The 16,246-nt window shown below is 50.5% G+C and overlaps 1 protein-coding gene across 10 annotated transcripts in view; it reads right to left on the reverse strand.

The window, feature by feature from the left end:
- amph (amphiphysin) overlaps positions 1-16,246 on the reverse strand; it is a 529,225-nt gene that overhangs the window by 181,153 nt on the left and 331,826 nt on the right. For 8 of the 10 annotated variants that reach the window (XM_085993363.1, XM_085993365.1, XM_085993360.1 and 5 more), the window contains one exon: positions 8,462-8,512. The exons of the other annotated variants lie outside the window; for them this stretch is intronic. In XM_085993363.1, coding sequence (XP_085849489.1) covers positions 8,462-8,512 — 51 coding nt within the window. The remainder of the gene's footprint in view (positions 1-8,461; positions 8,513-16,246) is intronic. 10 annotated transcript variants of the gene reach the window in all.

Consider the following 16,246-nt stretch of genomic DNA (forward strand, 5'->3'; position numbering starts at 1 on the left):
CCACAGCTACCTGGACTACACTTCCTCCCACCCCCCTCCTGTAAGGACTCAATTCCATTCTTCCAGTTTCTCCGTCTCCGCCGCATCTGCTCTGACGATGCCACCTTCCATACCAGTGCTTCCGACATGTCTTCCTTTTTCCTCAGCCGAGGATTCCCCTCTACTGTGGTTGACATGGCCCTCGACCGTGTCCGTTCTATCTCCCGCACTTCTGCCCTCACCCCTGCCTCTCCCTCCCGGAACCACGATAGAGTTCCCCTTATCCTCACCTTTCACCCCGCCTGCCTCCACATTCAATGGATCATCCTCTGCCATTTCCACCACCTCCAGCGTGATCCCACCACCAAACGCATCTTCCCCTCACCTCCCCTTTCAGCATTCCATAGGGACCGCTCCCTCTGCGACACCCTAGTCCACTCCTCTACCACCCCCAGCACCCCTTCCCCTTCGCCCGGCACCTTCCCGTGCAAGCACAGGAGATGCAACACTTGCCCTTATCCTCCTCCCTTCCCACTGTCCAGGGCCCCAAACACCCCTTCCAGGTGAAACAGCGATTTAATTGTACTTCCTGCAATTTAGTATACTGTATTCGCTGCTCACGATGCGGTCTCCTCTACATTGGGGAGACCAAACGCAGACTGGGTGACCAATTTGCGGAACACCTCCGTTCAGTCCATAAGGGGGATACCAAGCTCCTGGTGGCCTGTCACTTTAATTCACTGCCCCATTCCCACTCAGACCTCACCGTCCTGGGCCTCTTGCATTGTTCCATGGAAGCTCAGCGTAAGCTCGAGGAACAGCACCTCATCTTTCAATTAGGCACTCTACAGCCCTCTGGACTCAACATAGAGTTCAACAATTTCAGATCATAACCTCGGCCCCTATCATATATATATAAAAAAAAGGGAAAAAAAAAAATATATATGTATATATATTTTCCCTTTCTTTTTTTTAATCCACACTTTTGTCTGGGCTTTTTTCTTCCCTCCCCCATGGCAGCTGTCCTTCATTCTGCCAGGGCCATTCACACTTCATCTAAAGCCATCCTTTGTTCCTTGAATATCTCTTAATGGCCTAGAAATTCAGTATAGCCATGTTTGGGGCGCTACAGCCGGGCGGCCGCTAAAGTTTGCGCCCGGTGCAACTTAGCGCCACCTTCGCCGATATTCAGTGGCATGGCCCCAAGAGGTTGCTGCTGCGCTAAAACAGGCGATGCACGACTATCATTAGGCGCTAAGCCGGCGGCCCGGGGCGATACCCCCGAGGGCGGGCGCAGCACAGGTGCGGCGAGTTGCTGATTGAAGGCAGACACTCTGGCGCCGGTGAGCTCTTAAAGGGGGAGGGTGGATTTGTTTGGCTGCCACGCCCTGCACACTACAGCCCTGAAGCAAGGCCTGACCACTGCTGCTTGATCTGTTCAACGCCCAGGACAATGGAGAAGGCCAGGGAGAGAGCGCAACGCTTCAGCGAGGGTGACCTGAGGGTGCTGGTTGGCGCAGTGGAGCGCAGGCGCCATGTTCTGTTCCCTGAAGGTGGCAGGAGGCCGCTGCCCAGCGCCGATCGGAAAGCCTGGAGGGAGGTGTCAAACAGGGTGACCTCCAACAGCGTGGTTGCCAGGACTCCTGTACAATGCCGAAAAAAGTTCAACGACCTCACTCAGGTTGTCAGGGTGAGTACCCTTTCCAGTGTCCTCCTCATCCCTGCATGTGCACCTCAGTTTATGGGCAAAGGGACCTGAAAGCCCTAATGCCCAGCCCTCATCCAGCAGCTATGGGACTGTCATGAAAATCACTTGCACATTCAGGACTTTACACACTGTCAGGGCTATTCCACCATGGGAGGCAGTGCAGACAAGATCAGGGCTTCACACTGTCAGGGCTAGTCCACCATGGGAGGCAGTGCAGACAAGATCAGGGCTTCACACTGTCAGGGCTAGTCAATTACTGCAGTAAGGAGGGATGACATATTAGCAGGTTCCTCTAATGAGGCCATATGGGTGGAGCTTAAAAACAAGAAGGGGGCAAGCACTTTGCTGGGAGTGTACTATAGGCCTCCAAACAGTCAGGGGGAGATAGAGGAACAGATATGTAGGTAAATCACAGAGAAATGTGCAAATAATAGGGTAATAATAATGGGGGATTTCAACTTCCCCAATATTAACTGGGATAGTCAGAGTGTGAAAGGCACAGAGGGTGTAGAATTCGTAAAGTGCATCCAGGAGAGCTTTTTGAGCCAGCATGTAGAAGGTCCTACAAGAGAGGGGGTGGTACTGGACCTAATTCTAGGGAATGTGGCCGGCCAAGTGGAAGAAGTGCTAGTAGGTGAGCACTTTGGTGACAGTGACCATAATATGGTGAGATTTAAGGTGGTCATGGAAAAGGACAGGGATGGGCCGGAAATAAAGGTTCTAAATTGGGGGAAGGCCGATTTTAATAGGATAAGGCAGGATCTGGCCAAAATGGACTGGGATCAGCTACTTGTAGGAAAATCCGCATCAGAGCAATGGGAGGCTTTCAGAAGGGAGATTGAGATCATAGAATGGCAACATGTTCCCGTAAAGGTCAAGGGTGGTTCCAAAAACCACAGGGAACCGTGGATGTCAGGGGATATACTAGAATGGATTAGAAAAAAAAGGAGGGCTTTTGGCAGATACAAAAGGCTAAAGACGGAGGAAGCCCTAGAGGAGTACAAAAAGTGCAGGGGGATACTTAAAAAAAAAATTAGGAGATCAAGGAGGGGCCATGAAATAACACTGGCGAGCAAAATAAAGGAAAATCCTAAGATGTTTTATAAGTATATTAAGGGTAAGAGGATAACTAGGGAAAAAATAGGGCCCATTAGGGACAAAAGTGGCAATCTGTGTGTGGAGCCGGAAGATGTAGGAGGGGTTCTAAATGAATTTTTTGCATCTGTTTTCACTATGGAGAGGGACGATGTAGACATAGAAATAGGGCGGGGGGACTGTGATATGCTCGAACACATTAACATCGAGAGGGAGGAGGTATTGGTGGTTTTAGCAGGCCTAAAAATGGATAAATGTATCCCAGGCTGCTGTGTGAGGCAAAGGAAGAGATTGCGGGGGCTCTAACACACATATTCAGAACCTCTCTGGCCACAGGGGATGTGCCAGAGGAATGGAGAACCGCTAATGTTGTTCCATTATTCAAGAAGGGGAGTAGGGAAAAACCGGGGAACTACAGGCCAGTGAGCCTAACATCAGTGGTGGGAAAATTATTGGAAAAAATTCTGATGGACAAAATCAGTCTCCACTTGGAGAGGCAAGGATTAATCAGGGATAGTCAACATGGCTTTGTCAAGGGAAGATCATGTCTGACTAATTTGATTGAATTTTTGAGGGGGTGACTAGGTGTGTGGATGAGGGTAACGCAGTGGATGTGGTATACATGGATTTCAGTAAGGCCTTCGATAAAGTCCCGCACAGGAGACTGGTCAAGAAGGTAAGAGCCCATGGAATCCAGGGTGCCTTGGCACGTTGGATACAAAACTGGCTTAGTGGCAGAAGGCAGAGGGTGATGGTCGAAGGTTGTTTTTGTGACTGGAAGCCTGTGGCCAGTGGGGTACCACAGGGATCGGTGCTGGGTCCCTTGCTGTTTGTGGTCTATATTAATGACTTGGATATGAATGTAAAAGGTATGATCAGTAAGTTCGCGGATGATACAAAAATTGGTAGGGTGGTAAATAGCGAGGAGGGTAGTCTCAGTCTGCAGGACGATATCGATGGGTTGGTCAGATGGGCGGAACAGTGGCAAATGGAATTTAACCCGGAAAAGTGCGAGGTGATGCACTTTGGGGGGACTAACAAGGCATGGGAATACACAATGAATGGTAAGACCCTAGGCAAGACGGAGGGTCAGAGGGATCTGGGTGTGCAAGTACACAGATCCCTGAAGGCGGCGGAACAGGTGGATAAGGTGGTAAAAAAGGCATATGGGATACTTGCCTTCATTAGCCGAGGCATAGAATATAAGAGCAAGGAGGTTATGATGGAGCTGTATAAAACACTGGTTAGGCCACAGCTGGAATACTGTGTGCAGTTCTGGTCGCCACACTACAGGAAGGATGTGATAGCTTTGGAGAGGGTGCAGAGGAGATTCACCAGGATGCTACCAGGGCTGGAACGCTTCAGCTATGAAGAGAGACTGGGCAGATTGGGTTTGTTTTCCTTGGAGCAGAGGAGGCTGAGGGGGGACATGATTGAGGTGTACAAAATTATGAGGGGCATAGATAGGATGGATACTAAGGAGCTTTTTCCCTTAGTAGAAGGGTCAATAACTAGGGGGCACAGATTCAAGGTAAAGGGCGGGAGGTTTAGAGGGGATTTGAGAAAGAACTTTTTCACCCAGAGGGTGGTTGGAGTCTGGAACTCACTGCCCGGAAGGGTTGTGGAGGCTGGAACCCTCACAACATTCAAGACGCATTTGGATGAGCACTTGAAATGCCATAGCATACAAGGCTACGGACCAAATGCTGGAATATGGGATTAGATTAGACAGGGCGTGATGGCCGGCGCGGACACGATGGGCCGAAGGGCCTCTATCCGTGCTGTATTACTCTATGACTCTATGACCATGGGAGGCAGTGCAGACAAGATCAGGGCTTCACACTGTCAGGGCTAGTCCACCATGGGAGGCAGTGCAGACAAGATCAGGGCTTCACACTGTCAGGGCTAGTCCACCATGGGAGGCAGTGCAGACAAGATCAGGGCTTCACACTGTACTTAGAGGCCGTCCTTTCTCTTGCAGGGCAAGGTGGCGCACAACCGAAGGCAGCAGCGTGAGACCGGGGGAGGCCACCCTGACCTCAAACAGCTCTCCGACCTGGAGCAGCGTGTGGAGCGCATTATGTCAGGCTGGCTGATTGGCCCCGTCGCCAGTGGAGATGCCGACCCTGTTGTGGGCCCCAATGGTAAGGGCATCACCTTTTTGACCTCTCTCTTTCCACTTGCGCCTCAGAACAGCATCCTTTGCCACTGTCGGACCAATGCAGTGCATAGCAGCACTCATGCCTCCCTCGCTGCCGCCCTGTCCTCACTCTAAAGCAACTGTTATGCCTCCCTGCTTTCAGGTGCTGAATTGCCAGGTGAGGAGGCGGGCCCTCAAGCTGGCACTGTGAGTGAATCGGAGGGCGAGGAGGAGGAAGAGGAAGCCGGACCATCAGTGCCACCCTCAGCCGAGGCAGCCCATGGCGATGATGGGGACACGTCTTCCCTGGAGGGGAGCAGGGGGGAAGGGTCGGAGGAGAGTGAAGCTCTGGGGCCCAGCGGGCTGCAGCAACGCGGGAGGGGTGGGGATGCTCGGCGGCCTTCTCCCCGGAGGGTGAGTGTGGCCTCCAGTCCTGCTACGGTGAGCGCAGAGGAGGTGCGGCTCCTTGGTGAAATGGGTGCCCAGGCTGAGCGCAGGCACATTGAGCTCATGGCTGCAGTGGCAAGGATGCCTGACTCCATAGAGTCACTGTCAAGGAGTGTGCAGGAATTCGGGGCAGCACAGGCCAGGAGTCTGCAACAATTCAGTGCAGCACAGGCCAGGAGTCTGCAACAATTCAGTGCAGCACAGGCCAGGAGTCTGCAGGACTTCGTGGCAGCACAGGCGGCTTCTAGCCAAGTGCTCAGTCGTGCCGTGCATTCACTGGCTGGTGTCATGCGGACACAGACCAGGGCCACACGGGCACTAACTGCTGCCACCCTTGCTGGATCGGCCAGGCATCGCCAGGGCACTCGCAGCTGCATGCTGCAGTGCTGGCCCGTGTGAGTGCCAATGTATCAGGCGACCAGGGAGTACCTGTGATCTGTCAGGTTGGCAGCATTCCTGCAGCCGAAACTGTCACTCCTCCATTGCAGCTGCCACCAGCCGCTGGACAGACTGCTGCCGCCCAAGCAGAGTTGGAGCAGTCAGCAGCCGGCCCCTCCAGGCCCAGAGCTGGTCCAGGCCGACCCCCAAGGGTACCTGCCGTCTCGCCATCTGACGCTCAGCAGCCTTCCCCCAGCCTTGCTGCAGCCACTGGGGTCCCATTGAGGAGGAGCTGCAGGGCGGGCAGGGGCCAGTCACGGATGCGAAACGCATCACCCTCGCGGGGGAAAAAGTAGAAGGTGTGGCCAAATGTTTTGTTTCACTTGTAAAGGCCGATACTGGTGTCTTTGTTTTACTTGTAAAGGCCGAGGCTGGTCTATTTGTTTTTTTGGAAAGGCCGAGACTGGTCTATTTGTTTTTTTGGAAAGGCTGAGACTGGTCTATTTGTTTTTTTGGGGGGGGCTTCTCTCCATTAGTTTGTTATGTGGGAAGGGCACAGAGGTATCAAAGTAATAAATTTTCTGAAATCGCACTGTCCATGCTTTCTTTTGGAAGTCCTGGTTGCTCTGCTCGGCTGAGGGCTTGTGGAGCGGCGACATTCATCTTGTGCCATGGCACAAGCCATTCCCTAAGAGGGGGCCTAGAACCGACGTGCAATAAGCCGCCGATGGGCGGCCCTTGCACTTTCTGCCTCCCTCCTGTGCTGGTCCTCCTCCTCCTCCTCCTCCTCCTCTGGTGGTCCTCCAATGTCTGGTGGCAGTGGCTGAGTCCTGTGGATAGCCAGGTTGTGCAGCATGCAGCACACGACAACGAAATGGGAGACTCGCTCAGACGAGTACTGTAGGGCTCCTCCGGAACGATCCAGACAGCGGAACCGTTGCTTCAGGACACCGATTGTTTGCTCAATGATGTTCCTGGTTGCTTGATGGCTGTCATTGTATCCCTCTTCAGCAGGGGTGCGGGGCGCATGGAGCGGGGTCATCAGCCAGGTGCACAAAGGATAGCCTTTGTCCCCGAGAAGCCATCCTCGTGAGCGAGGGTTAGCCTGGAACATGTCTGCCACAGAAGTCTGGCGCAGGATGAAGGCATCGTGGCTGCTGCCTGGAAGGCGGGCATTGACAACTAGGATGAGCTGCCTGTGGTCACACACCAACTGCACGTTGAGCGAATGGTAGCCCTTCCGGTTGCGGTAATCCTCGGCATTCTCTAGAGGTGCCCGCAAAGCCACATGCGTGCAGTCAATGGCGCCCTGCACCATGGGGAAGCCCGCTAATGCTGCAAAGCCCATTGCACGCTGTTGCTGCTTGTCAACGGTCATGGAGAAGGAGATGAACTGATGTCTCCTTCTGAAAAGGGCATTGGTCACCTGGCGGATGCAGCAATGTATCGCAAACTGGGAGATGTTGGAAATGTCCCCAGTAGCGGATTGGAAGGAGCCGGTGGCATAGAAGTTGAGAGACACCATCACCTTCACTGCCACCAACAGAGACGTCCTGCTCCTCAGCTGTGGCTGCAGATCTCCGCGAAGCAGGTGGCAAATCTCAGTGACCACCGCCCTTCTGAATCGCAGCCTCTGAACACACTGCTCATCAGACATGTTCAGATATGAGAACTGCTGGCGGTATACCCTGGGTGGGTAAGGCCTCCTTTGCCGACGCCTGTTGCCCCTTCTCCGTCTGGCCATGACTGGCACTCTCTCACGGCATCTCTGAGCTCTTTGAATGCAATGGGGAAGCCCAACGTTTCCACCCATTGCAGCCCCCATTATATGTTTCCAATCAATGCTATGGCTCTGAAGTTAAAGACAAGTGCAAAGCTGTGGCCTGAAGCCACAAGTACCTGTGCGAGTGTTGAGCCAAACCAGAAAGCTCTCTACCTTTGTCTCTCTCCAAAGATCCGTCTCTCACAAAGAAGGAGTGTTGCAAAATGGCTGCCATTTCTACTGCAGGAGGAATGCCCTTTAATTAGCGCCCCCCGCGCCCCGCAGCGACGGGGAACCGTTCCCCTCTACCAGTCGCTAGGGGCGCCAGGCGCACAATAGGCCGGCGCCACTGAATTTCCAGTTTGGGGCGCACAAAGGGCGTTGCACCATGAAATGACGTCAGGATCTGCGCGCGCAGCTGAGCGCGCGCAAAGGCTTGGCACCGCCGCTAAATCTTAACTGAAGTTGGCGAGAGGCGCAGATCGCGCTGCGCCCGGGCGCTAGCTGCTTAGCACCCCACATCTCCTCCTCCTAAGGTGCTAGCGGCTGGCGCAAACAACTGAATTTCTAGGCCATTGTCTCTTAATCTCTCCTGCTTTCTATCCTATCACTGACCTTCCCTTTTGTTCTTTCATCCCCTCCACCTTTTCCCAGCCCCCACTTGCTTTAAAATCGATCCCTCTTCCTGCTTTTTTTCCAGTTCTGATGAAGGGTCTTCGACCTGAAACGTTAACTCCGTTTCTCTCTCCACGGATGCTGCCCTGGACTACTGAGTTTTTCCAGCGTTTTCTATTGTTAATATGATTATCTATGTTGGATTGTCACATAAATCGAAGGGGTTGAATCTTGAATGAAAATAATTTTTAAATGGCAACCAATTTAGATATGAAGCAAAAGTTAATTATTGAGCACTTGAAACAGAAACAGGTGATTGCAGATCACTGCTATTTACCTGTTGAGATAATTCTGGTACAGCAAAGAAGGATCCACAGCATGTCAGGGCCTAAGGAGAAAGGGGTAGATAATCTACTTAGTCTAATTAACAAAAGTAGTTGCCTCTGCCAAAACAAATCAACGTCACATCCCAAACATAATCACATCCTTTGATAGATACCTCGGCCTTCCATCTGTATAAACCCTATGTTTAAAGTGCTGCAACATTTTAGGGGGAATTGTCTGTTTTTGTGCAAAGCCTTAGCAACTGGGAGTGCCGATTGGCAAATCATGCACGTCCAGTCCCAGCTTTTCATCTAATGGATGGAAAATCAGGGGCTGAGGCATTGTGATTCCCTAATGAGTGCCTCGGGGTGGAAGGCTTGGCACCAAAAATGCAGAAGCAGACAATTAGTCCTTTAAACTGAGACGTTAAACCGAGGTCCCATCTTCCCTCTTGGGTAGATGTAAAATATCCCATTGCACTATTGAAAAAAGAGCAGGGCAGTTCTTCCTGTGTTTATCCAACATTTATCCATCAACTAACTACAAAAACAGATTATCCGGTTATTTACCTCATTGCTGTTTGTGGGACCTTGCTGAATGCAAATTGGCTGCCGCAATCCCCTACATTACGACAGTGACTACACTTCTAAAGTACTTAACTGGCTGTGAAGTGTTTTGGATCATCCTAAGGTCATGAAAGACACTATATAAATGCAATTTTTTAATTTAATAGCCCGTTACGATCATGAACTGCATCCAAAAATTCCATTATCCTTGTATCATGTGACTACCAGGATGGCAGAAGACGAACCAGACGGAGATTGGTCTTTTATCATCCAGCAATTCCTATGTTCCAATAGAAATGGTTCCGAAGGTGACTTGTTCCCGCTGCGAGGAGGTTAACTAGTGCTGTGCGGGAGGGTTTGAAATAATTTGTCAGGGGTAGGGGCACCAGGATAAAGTAGTAGAGAGAAGATACAAGGTCCACAGAGGACTGGGAGAGACAAACAGCGTTAGAATAAAGAATAGTTCAGAAATAGGAGAGATCAGACAGGGAGGAAATGTGAGGCAGACTAAGGTGGGTTTAGAGTGCATGTGCGTGGTAAATAAGATTTGTGAGCTACAGGCACAAGTAGCCACATGGGATTATGATATAGTGGCAATAACGGAGATCTGGCTCAAACAAGGGGAGGCATGGGCACTTAATATTCATGGCTACAGTGTATTCTGGAAAGATTACAGCACTAGAAAGGGATGATGTACTTGAGGGTTCAACATCAGAATCTATTTGGTTAGAATTAAGGAAAAATAGAGGAGCTATTACTCTGCTGGGTGTATACTATAGGCCACCAAATAGTGGGAAGGAGACAGAGGAGCAAATTTGCAGGCAAATTGCAGAAAGATGAAAGAGTAGTGATATGGGGGACTTCAATAATCCTAATATAGACTGGTTAAATAACAGTGTAAAGGGCAAAGAGGGAGAGGAATTCCTGAAAAGTGTACAAGAGAACTTTCTTGATCAGTGTGTTTCCAGCCCAACAAGAAGGACACAGAACTGGATCTAGTTCTGGGGAATGAAATGGGGCAGGTGGAGCATGTTTCAGTGGTAGAGTATTTGGGAAACACTGATCACAATATCATTAGGTTTAGAGTAGTTATGGAAAGGACAAGGAAAAATCAAATGTGAAAATAATCAACTGGATGAGCGCTAATTTCAGTGAGTTGAAAGGGGATCTGGCCCAGGTGGATTGGAATTAAAGATTGGCAGGTAAAACAGTAAATATGCAATTGTGAGGCCTACAAATAGGAGATAGTTTGGGTACAGACTCAACACATTCCCATGAGGAGGAAAGGAAGGGAATCCAAAGCTAGAGCTCCCTGGATGACTAAAGATATAGGCGGAAAAATTAATCCCCTTAGCATCTCCTGTTAGCGCCAGTAGATGGCGCGCCAGACCAGTATCGCCAGGGTGAGGCAAGTCCAGTGCCGCATGCCAAATCCGGCCCCCCTGTAGCACCGCCGGTAAGAGGTATCGCTGAGAATGTCAACGTCAGGTAGATCATGACGTCAATGAGTGTGAAACGCTCACTGACTGCCCGATTTGCAAAACTGATTCTCACCACTTACCTCACCGCCTGGAGTAAACACCGACAGGGAGAGGTGATGTGCAACACCAGAAAGCTGGCTCCAGGGACGTTATTTAATGGGATCATCAGTAATTATTTGCTGATTAGTGCTGTTTCAGGGTTTTTTTTTGTTAGTTTCACCTACTGCAACAGTTTCAGTAATTTCAAGGTTCTTTTGTATCAGGAGTCTTCTGGCAACTAAAAAGTAGCTACACTTATTCATCAAAGATTCAAACTGCTACACTTGATAACATTAATGTGGGCTGTACTGGCACCGGCACCTCCCCCTCCAGGATCTACAGTGGAGGGAGCGTAGGCAGCGAGAAATAGGGGAACATGCACGCAGAAAGATGAGGAGGGACATCAAGGCTCTTACCAGGAGGCTTTACCCTCTGAGGGTAATCCAGGAACACTTCTCCTACCTTCAATTAAGCGAGGAGCAGTGTAGCAGACGGCTCTGCTTCACCAAGGAGGTGGTCACAGAACACTGTCACCTCCTCCAAACAGACCTCCACCCTCACACCAGGATGACTTAATCCCCAGATCCCCTTTGCTCACCACATCCCCATCATTCCACCCCTCTCGCAGGCCATATCACTGCGCAACGCTGAAATGAGTGACACCACAAAAGAATGGTAAGTGAAGTAATACATTTATCAAAAAGTAGTGGACACATATTTACAACAAAAATATTTACTTTTCACCCTTGAGCAATCCCATAGTGCCTGTCGTTACTGTGCCTTTTCCTGCCCTAGTGCTCCTACGAAGTGTTGGCCCAGTGGCTGCAGCAGGGCTGGTGGAAGGCTGCTGAGTGTCTGTGTGGGAGACTTCAAATGGCTTTGCAGGACGTCCTCGACCAACTCTGGACCTGGAAGGCTCGGCTGTAGATTGCACCACCTCAGCATGAGCGGTGGCTGGCTGGATGACAGGCAGCGACAAGGGCAATGGCGGAGTGGCAGTGGTGGGAGCAGGAATGCTGTCATCCTGAGAGAGGACAGCAGGTTACTGCTCCACTGACCCACTGCCACTTCCCCGGGGCTGCACCTCAGCATCCCTAGCAATCTGTTGGAGCACAGATTACTGGCCTGATGCGACACCATGAAAGCCCCGGTTGACAGTGATAGACCCAGCCACGATGGCAGCAGTCAGAGCTTGCATGGCATCAAGCTGAGACTGCATGAGAGCAGTCTGAGATTGGATGCCACCAAACATAGACTGCGTTACAGCACTAAGATGCTGCATCGCTTCCGTCTGTGCTGCAATGGAAGCTGCCAGATCATCCATCACAAGCGGCATCAGGTCTGGGTCGCCACGGTCACTCTGGGAGTCTACCATCCTTTGCAGACAGGAAATGATGGGCTCCATAGTGTGCGCAAAGCCTTGCGCAATGTTGGAGGCAGACTCCTCCACGTTCCTTACCATTGCCAATAGGCTCTCGGGCACCCTTGTCATTGCACCTATCATTTCCTTGTGCATTCCCATTACCCTTCTTCTAAAGGCCTCCCCAACGAAGTCCTCATCTGAGTCCTGTGCAGGCGAACTCAACCTCTGGGGAGCTGGCCCCCCCAGCTACCCTTTCCCCCTGGTCTTGCTGCAGCCCACTCGTCCCCGGTGCCTCACCCTGTGCAGATCTAGCTACAATGCTAGCCTCTAAAGAATGTGTAGTGCCAGTATCTGAGCTGGTGTCTGTGGCTGAGAGATGCAGTGATGCCGTGTGTTCTTCCTCTTCTTCTGTCTTACTCTCTACCGTGCCCTCACGGACAGGCTGTTCAGGTGCTTGCTGATTATCTGAAAGCATAAAGGCACAAGAGTCGGGTTAAGGTGAGGGGAGGGGGCAGGAAGGGAGAAATGCATGCATATAGCATAATTTGCTGGAAAGTGCAAAACGCTTGTGGGGTGAGGGGGAAGTGGGATGTGAGAAGGTGTAGGGATGAACATAACGTTGTTGTCCCCAAGGGGGTCACTGTCGCCGGTGGCCACGGCGCCCATCACCTGGCGCCCAATGATTTGCAGCACTCGATTCTCCAGCGCAGACAGTGGTTGAGTGTTGGCTTGTCCCCCGCCTGTGCGCTCCTGCTCCATCCTATGGTGTGCCACCTTGGCCTGCAAGAGAAAGGAAAGTGTGTGAGTGAGTGTGGAGCAATGTGTTTAGGTGATGTGCCTGCCATAGTTCAATAGCTGTGATTATGTGCAAGGTATGAGATGTGGGTGTGGATTTTGGTAGGTAGATATTGTTGGTGGGTGAGTGCTGGGGCTGTGGTGCTTTGGGCAGCGTGTGAAGGTTGTGGTACAGATGGTGATATGTAGCATTTGTTGAAGAATTCACTTACCCTGACCACCTGAGTGAGGTCGTTAAATTTCTTCCTTCACTGTGTGTGGGTCCTGGAGACCACAGTGCTGCCCGAGACGTGCTGCGCTACCTCCCTCCACATGGTGCTGAAGACTTGTGGTGAGGGTGTACTGCCACTTGCCGGTAGAACACCACCCTCCATCTCTCTACATCGAAAACCAATGCATCCAATGCTTCATTAGAGAATCTGCTGGCTCTCTCCCTGGGGCGTGAACCTGCCATGAGCACACCTGGTTCAGTCCTCCAGCTCCTTCTCCTTGTTCTGCTTCTGCTGATGAGGCAGCTGCATAGCCAGCAATGCTGAGAATGAGGTGCTGCAGCATCAATGAACCTCCCCTTTAAGTAGTGAAAAAAGCCTGTGGCAATGATGAGTTGCGATTAGACTACACCCAATATTGGTCAACCCTTTAAGTGTAACGCCAGTGAGCTTGGGTTTTAAGACTTGATTTAGGACTCCAATCATTTTATTGAGCAGTAAGCACAAATTCTTTATGCAGTCTAAAGCATTTGCGCCTGGTGCTAATTTTCCAACTTTTCTACTGACACTGCCCATTCCTTGGCTATAACGAATTTCTAGCCCATTGAGATTAAAATGAAACAGAAAAAGGAGGCTTATGATAAATGTCGGGTTCATAATTCAGTAGAGAACCAAGCTGTTATGTATTGTGTGTTCTATTGTGTGTTCTCCTCCCACCTGTGGTGGCGCTGTCACAGGAGATAAATGGTTGGGTGTTCTTGTTAGATCCGTGGTTCAGTGGATAAAGAATTACACGGATGCTGCACATAAACAAATAACAGGTCTTTACTGGAGGAGGGTAATTTCTAGACTGGGGTACAGAGGCATGCGCACAGCTTATATACCGGTGTGGTTACTGCCGGTACTACAGTATACAGGAGCTGTAAAAAGTAGTTCTGACTTAAAGCACATACACTACAATTCCTCCCTTTTTAGATTAATAATACCCCCTTAATATTCAAATAACAATTACATTTTTACATGTACATTCAATAACAAAAGTCCATTTATAGATTCAGTCTTTGGGGCGGCTTCCTGACCCTTTCGGGCTGAGCGCCTTTCTGGAGGTTCTTGTTCTTGGTGCAGAGGCGATTCTGACCCCTTTTCCTTGGGTAGTTCATCGGGTTCCACTGCTACTGGGTCTGAAGTAGATGCTACCGGTATGTCGGGTTCATCCCCAGGTACTCGAGACATGGGGTTGACACCTTCCTGTGACGCTAAGATCTGATCGACGTGGCGTCTCACAATGTTCTCCCCGACATCCACTGTGTACATTAATGGCCCCTGCCTTGTACATATCATTCCGGGTTGCCACTTCTCTGTTCGATAGTCACGGGCCAAGACTGGTTGCCCTACATTGAAGCTCCTTGTCGGCTTCTCATTGATGTGCTGGAATTGTTTGTCCTCAACATTTCTTCGCACATTTGGTCTGAGCAAGTCCAGACGAGATCTCAACCTTCGGTTAAAGAACATCATGGCCGGGGTCTGGTTGGTAACTGCATGTGTCGCGTTTCGGTAAGCTAATAAGAAATTGTCCATCTTATGCTGTAGTGGAATTTCCTCATCGCACATGGCCTTTATTGCCTTCTTAAAGGTTTGTACGAACCTCTCAGCCAATCCATTGGTGGCTGGATGATACGGGGCGGATGTGTAATGCCTTACTCCATTCCTTTTCATGAATTTTTGGAACTCGTCGGACACAAACTGTGGTCCATTATCAGAGCAGATCTGCTCTGGCAAACTGTTTCTGGCAAATATGGTCCGTAGGACTACAATCGTTTTCTCTGTAGTGGTTGAAGACATTTTTATCACCTCAGGCCACTTTGAATGAGCATCCACTGCTATTAAGAACATTGAGTCCATGAATGGACCAGCGAAATCAATGTGCACCTGTTGCCATGGAGAGGAGGGCCACTCCCATGGGAGTAGAGGGGCATGTGGTGGTGCATTTTGGACCTTCTGGCATCCTAAGCAGCTCTTAGTTAGGTCTTCGATTTGTTGATCGATTCCCGGCCACCACACATAAGCCCTAGCAAGGCTTTTCATTTTCACTCCCCCCAGATGACCTTCATGTAGCTCCTTTAGCACTCTCTCCCTTAACTTGGGTGGAATCACCACTCTGGATCCACACATCACTGTCTCCTGGCATACTGACAGCTGTTCTCTTCTGGATGAGAATGCTGGCAACAGTGAGTCGCCATGTGTTGGCCATCCCCTCACCGTCAATTCATATACCCGTGACAGCGTCGGATCATTGCGGGTCTCCTTCGCTATATCCGCGTTTGTTACTGGCAATCGTTCAATTATCGACGAATAAAATATCTCGATAGGGTCCACTGCTGGTGCTTCTTCCACCGTAGGCAGTGGCAGGCGCGATAGCCCATCAGCGTTCCCATGCTGTTTCGTGCCTTTATATTCTATGTCATATTGATTCACCCCATGAAACAGGGACCATCTTTGTAACCGCTGTGCAGTCATTACTGGCACGCCCTTCTTAGGATTAAAGATGGAGACAAGTGGTTGGTGGTCAGTCAGCAAGGTGAACTTCTGCCCATGCAGATAATGGTTGAATTTTTTCACTCCCCATACTAGGCTGAGGGCCTCCCTGTCAATCTGGGCGTAGTTGCGCTCAGCTGAGGTTAGTGACCGAGACGCAAAGGCTACTGGCCTCTCCAACCCGTCTGGGAATTTGTGCGACAGCACCGCTCCAATGCCGTAGGGTGATGCATCACATGCCAAACGAATTGGTAGTGCTGGGTTGAAATGGGCCAACACCTCTTTTGATGTGATCAATTCTTTACACTTCTGGAAAGCTCGTCTACGTTCGTCATCCCACTTCCATGGTACCCCTGTTTGCAGTAGGGTGTTCAGCGGGTGTAATACTGTAGACAAATTTGGTAAGAACTTGTGGTAATAGTTTACCAGCCCGAGGAACGACCTCAGTTGTGACACATTTTCCGGTGCTGGAGCCTTGACTACTGCCTCAATCTTGTCAGGGGACTTATGTAACCCCTCTTCATCGATGACGTGGCCGCAATACGAGATCTGTTTCTGGAAAAACTTGCACTTGTGGCGATTAGCTCGTAGCCCATATTCCTTTAATCTGGCGAGCACCTTCTCCAAGTTGGCGAGGTGATCACCGTCATTTTCGCCCGTGACCAAGATGTCGTCCAAATAACACTGGGTCCCTGGAATCCCTTGCAGGACCTGATCCATCGCTCTTTGGCAGATAGCCGGCGCCCTTTGCCAGATAGCCGGAGCCGAGGCTACTCCAAACACCAGCTGGTTGTATTGATAGAGATCTTT

The sequence above is a fragment of the Somniosus microcephalus genome, chromosome 7, assembly GCF_052327205.1.
Source record: "Somniosus microcephalus isolate GS21.2 chromosome 7, FLI_Smic_1.0, whole genome shotgun sequence".
Taxonomy (NCBI): Eukaryota; Metazoa; Chordata; class Chondrichthyes; order Squaliformes; family Somniosidae; genus Somniosus; species Somniosus microcephalus.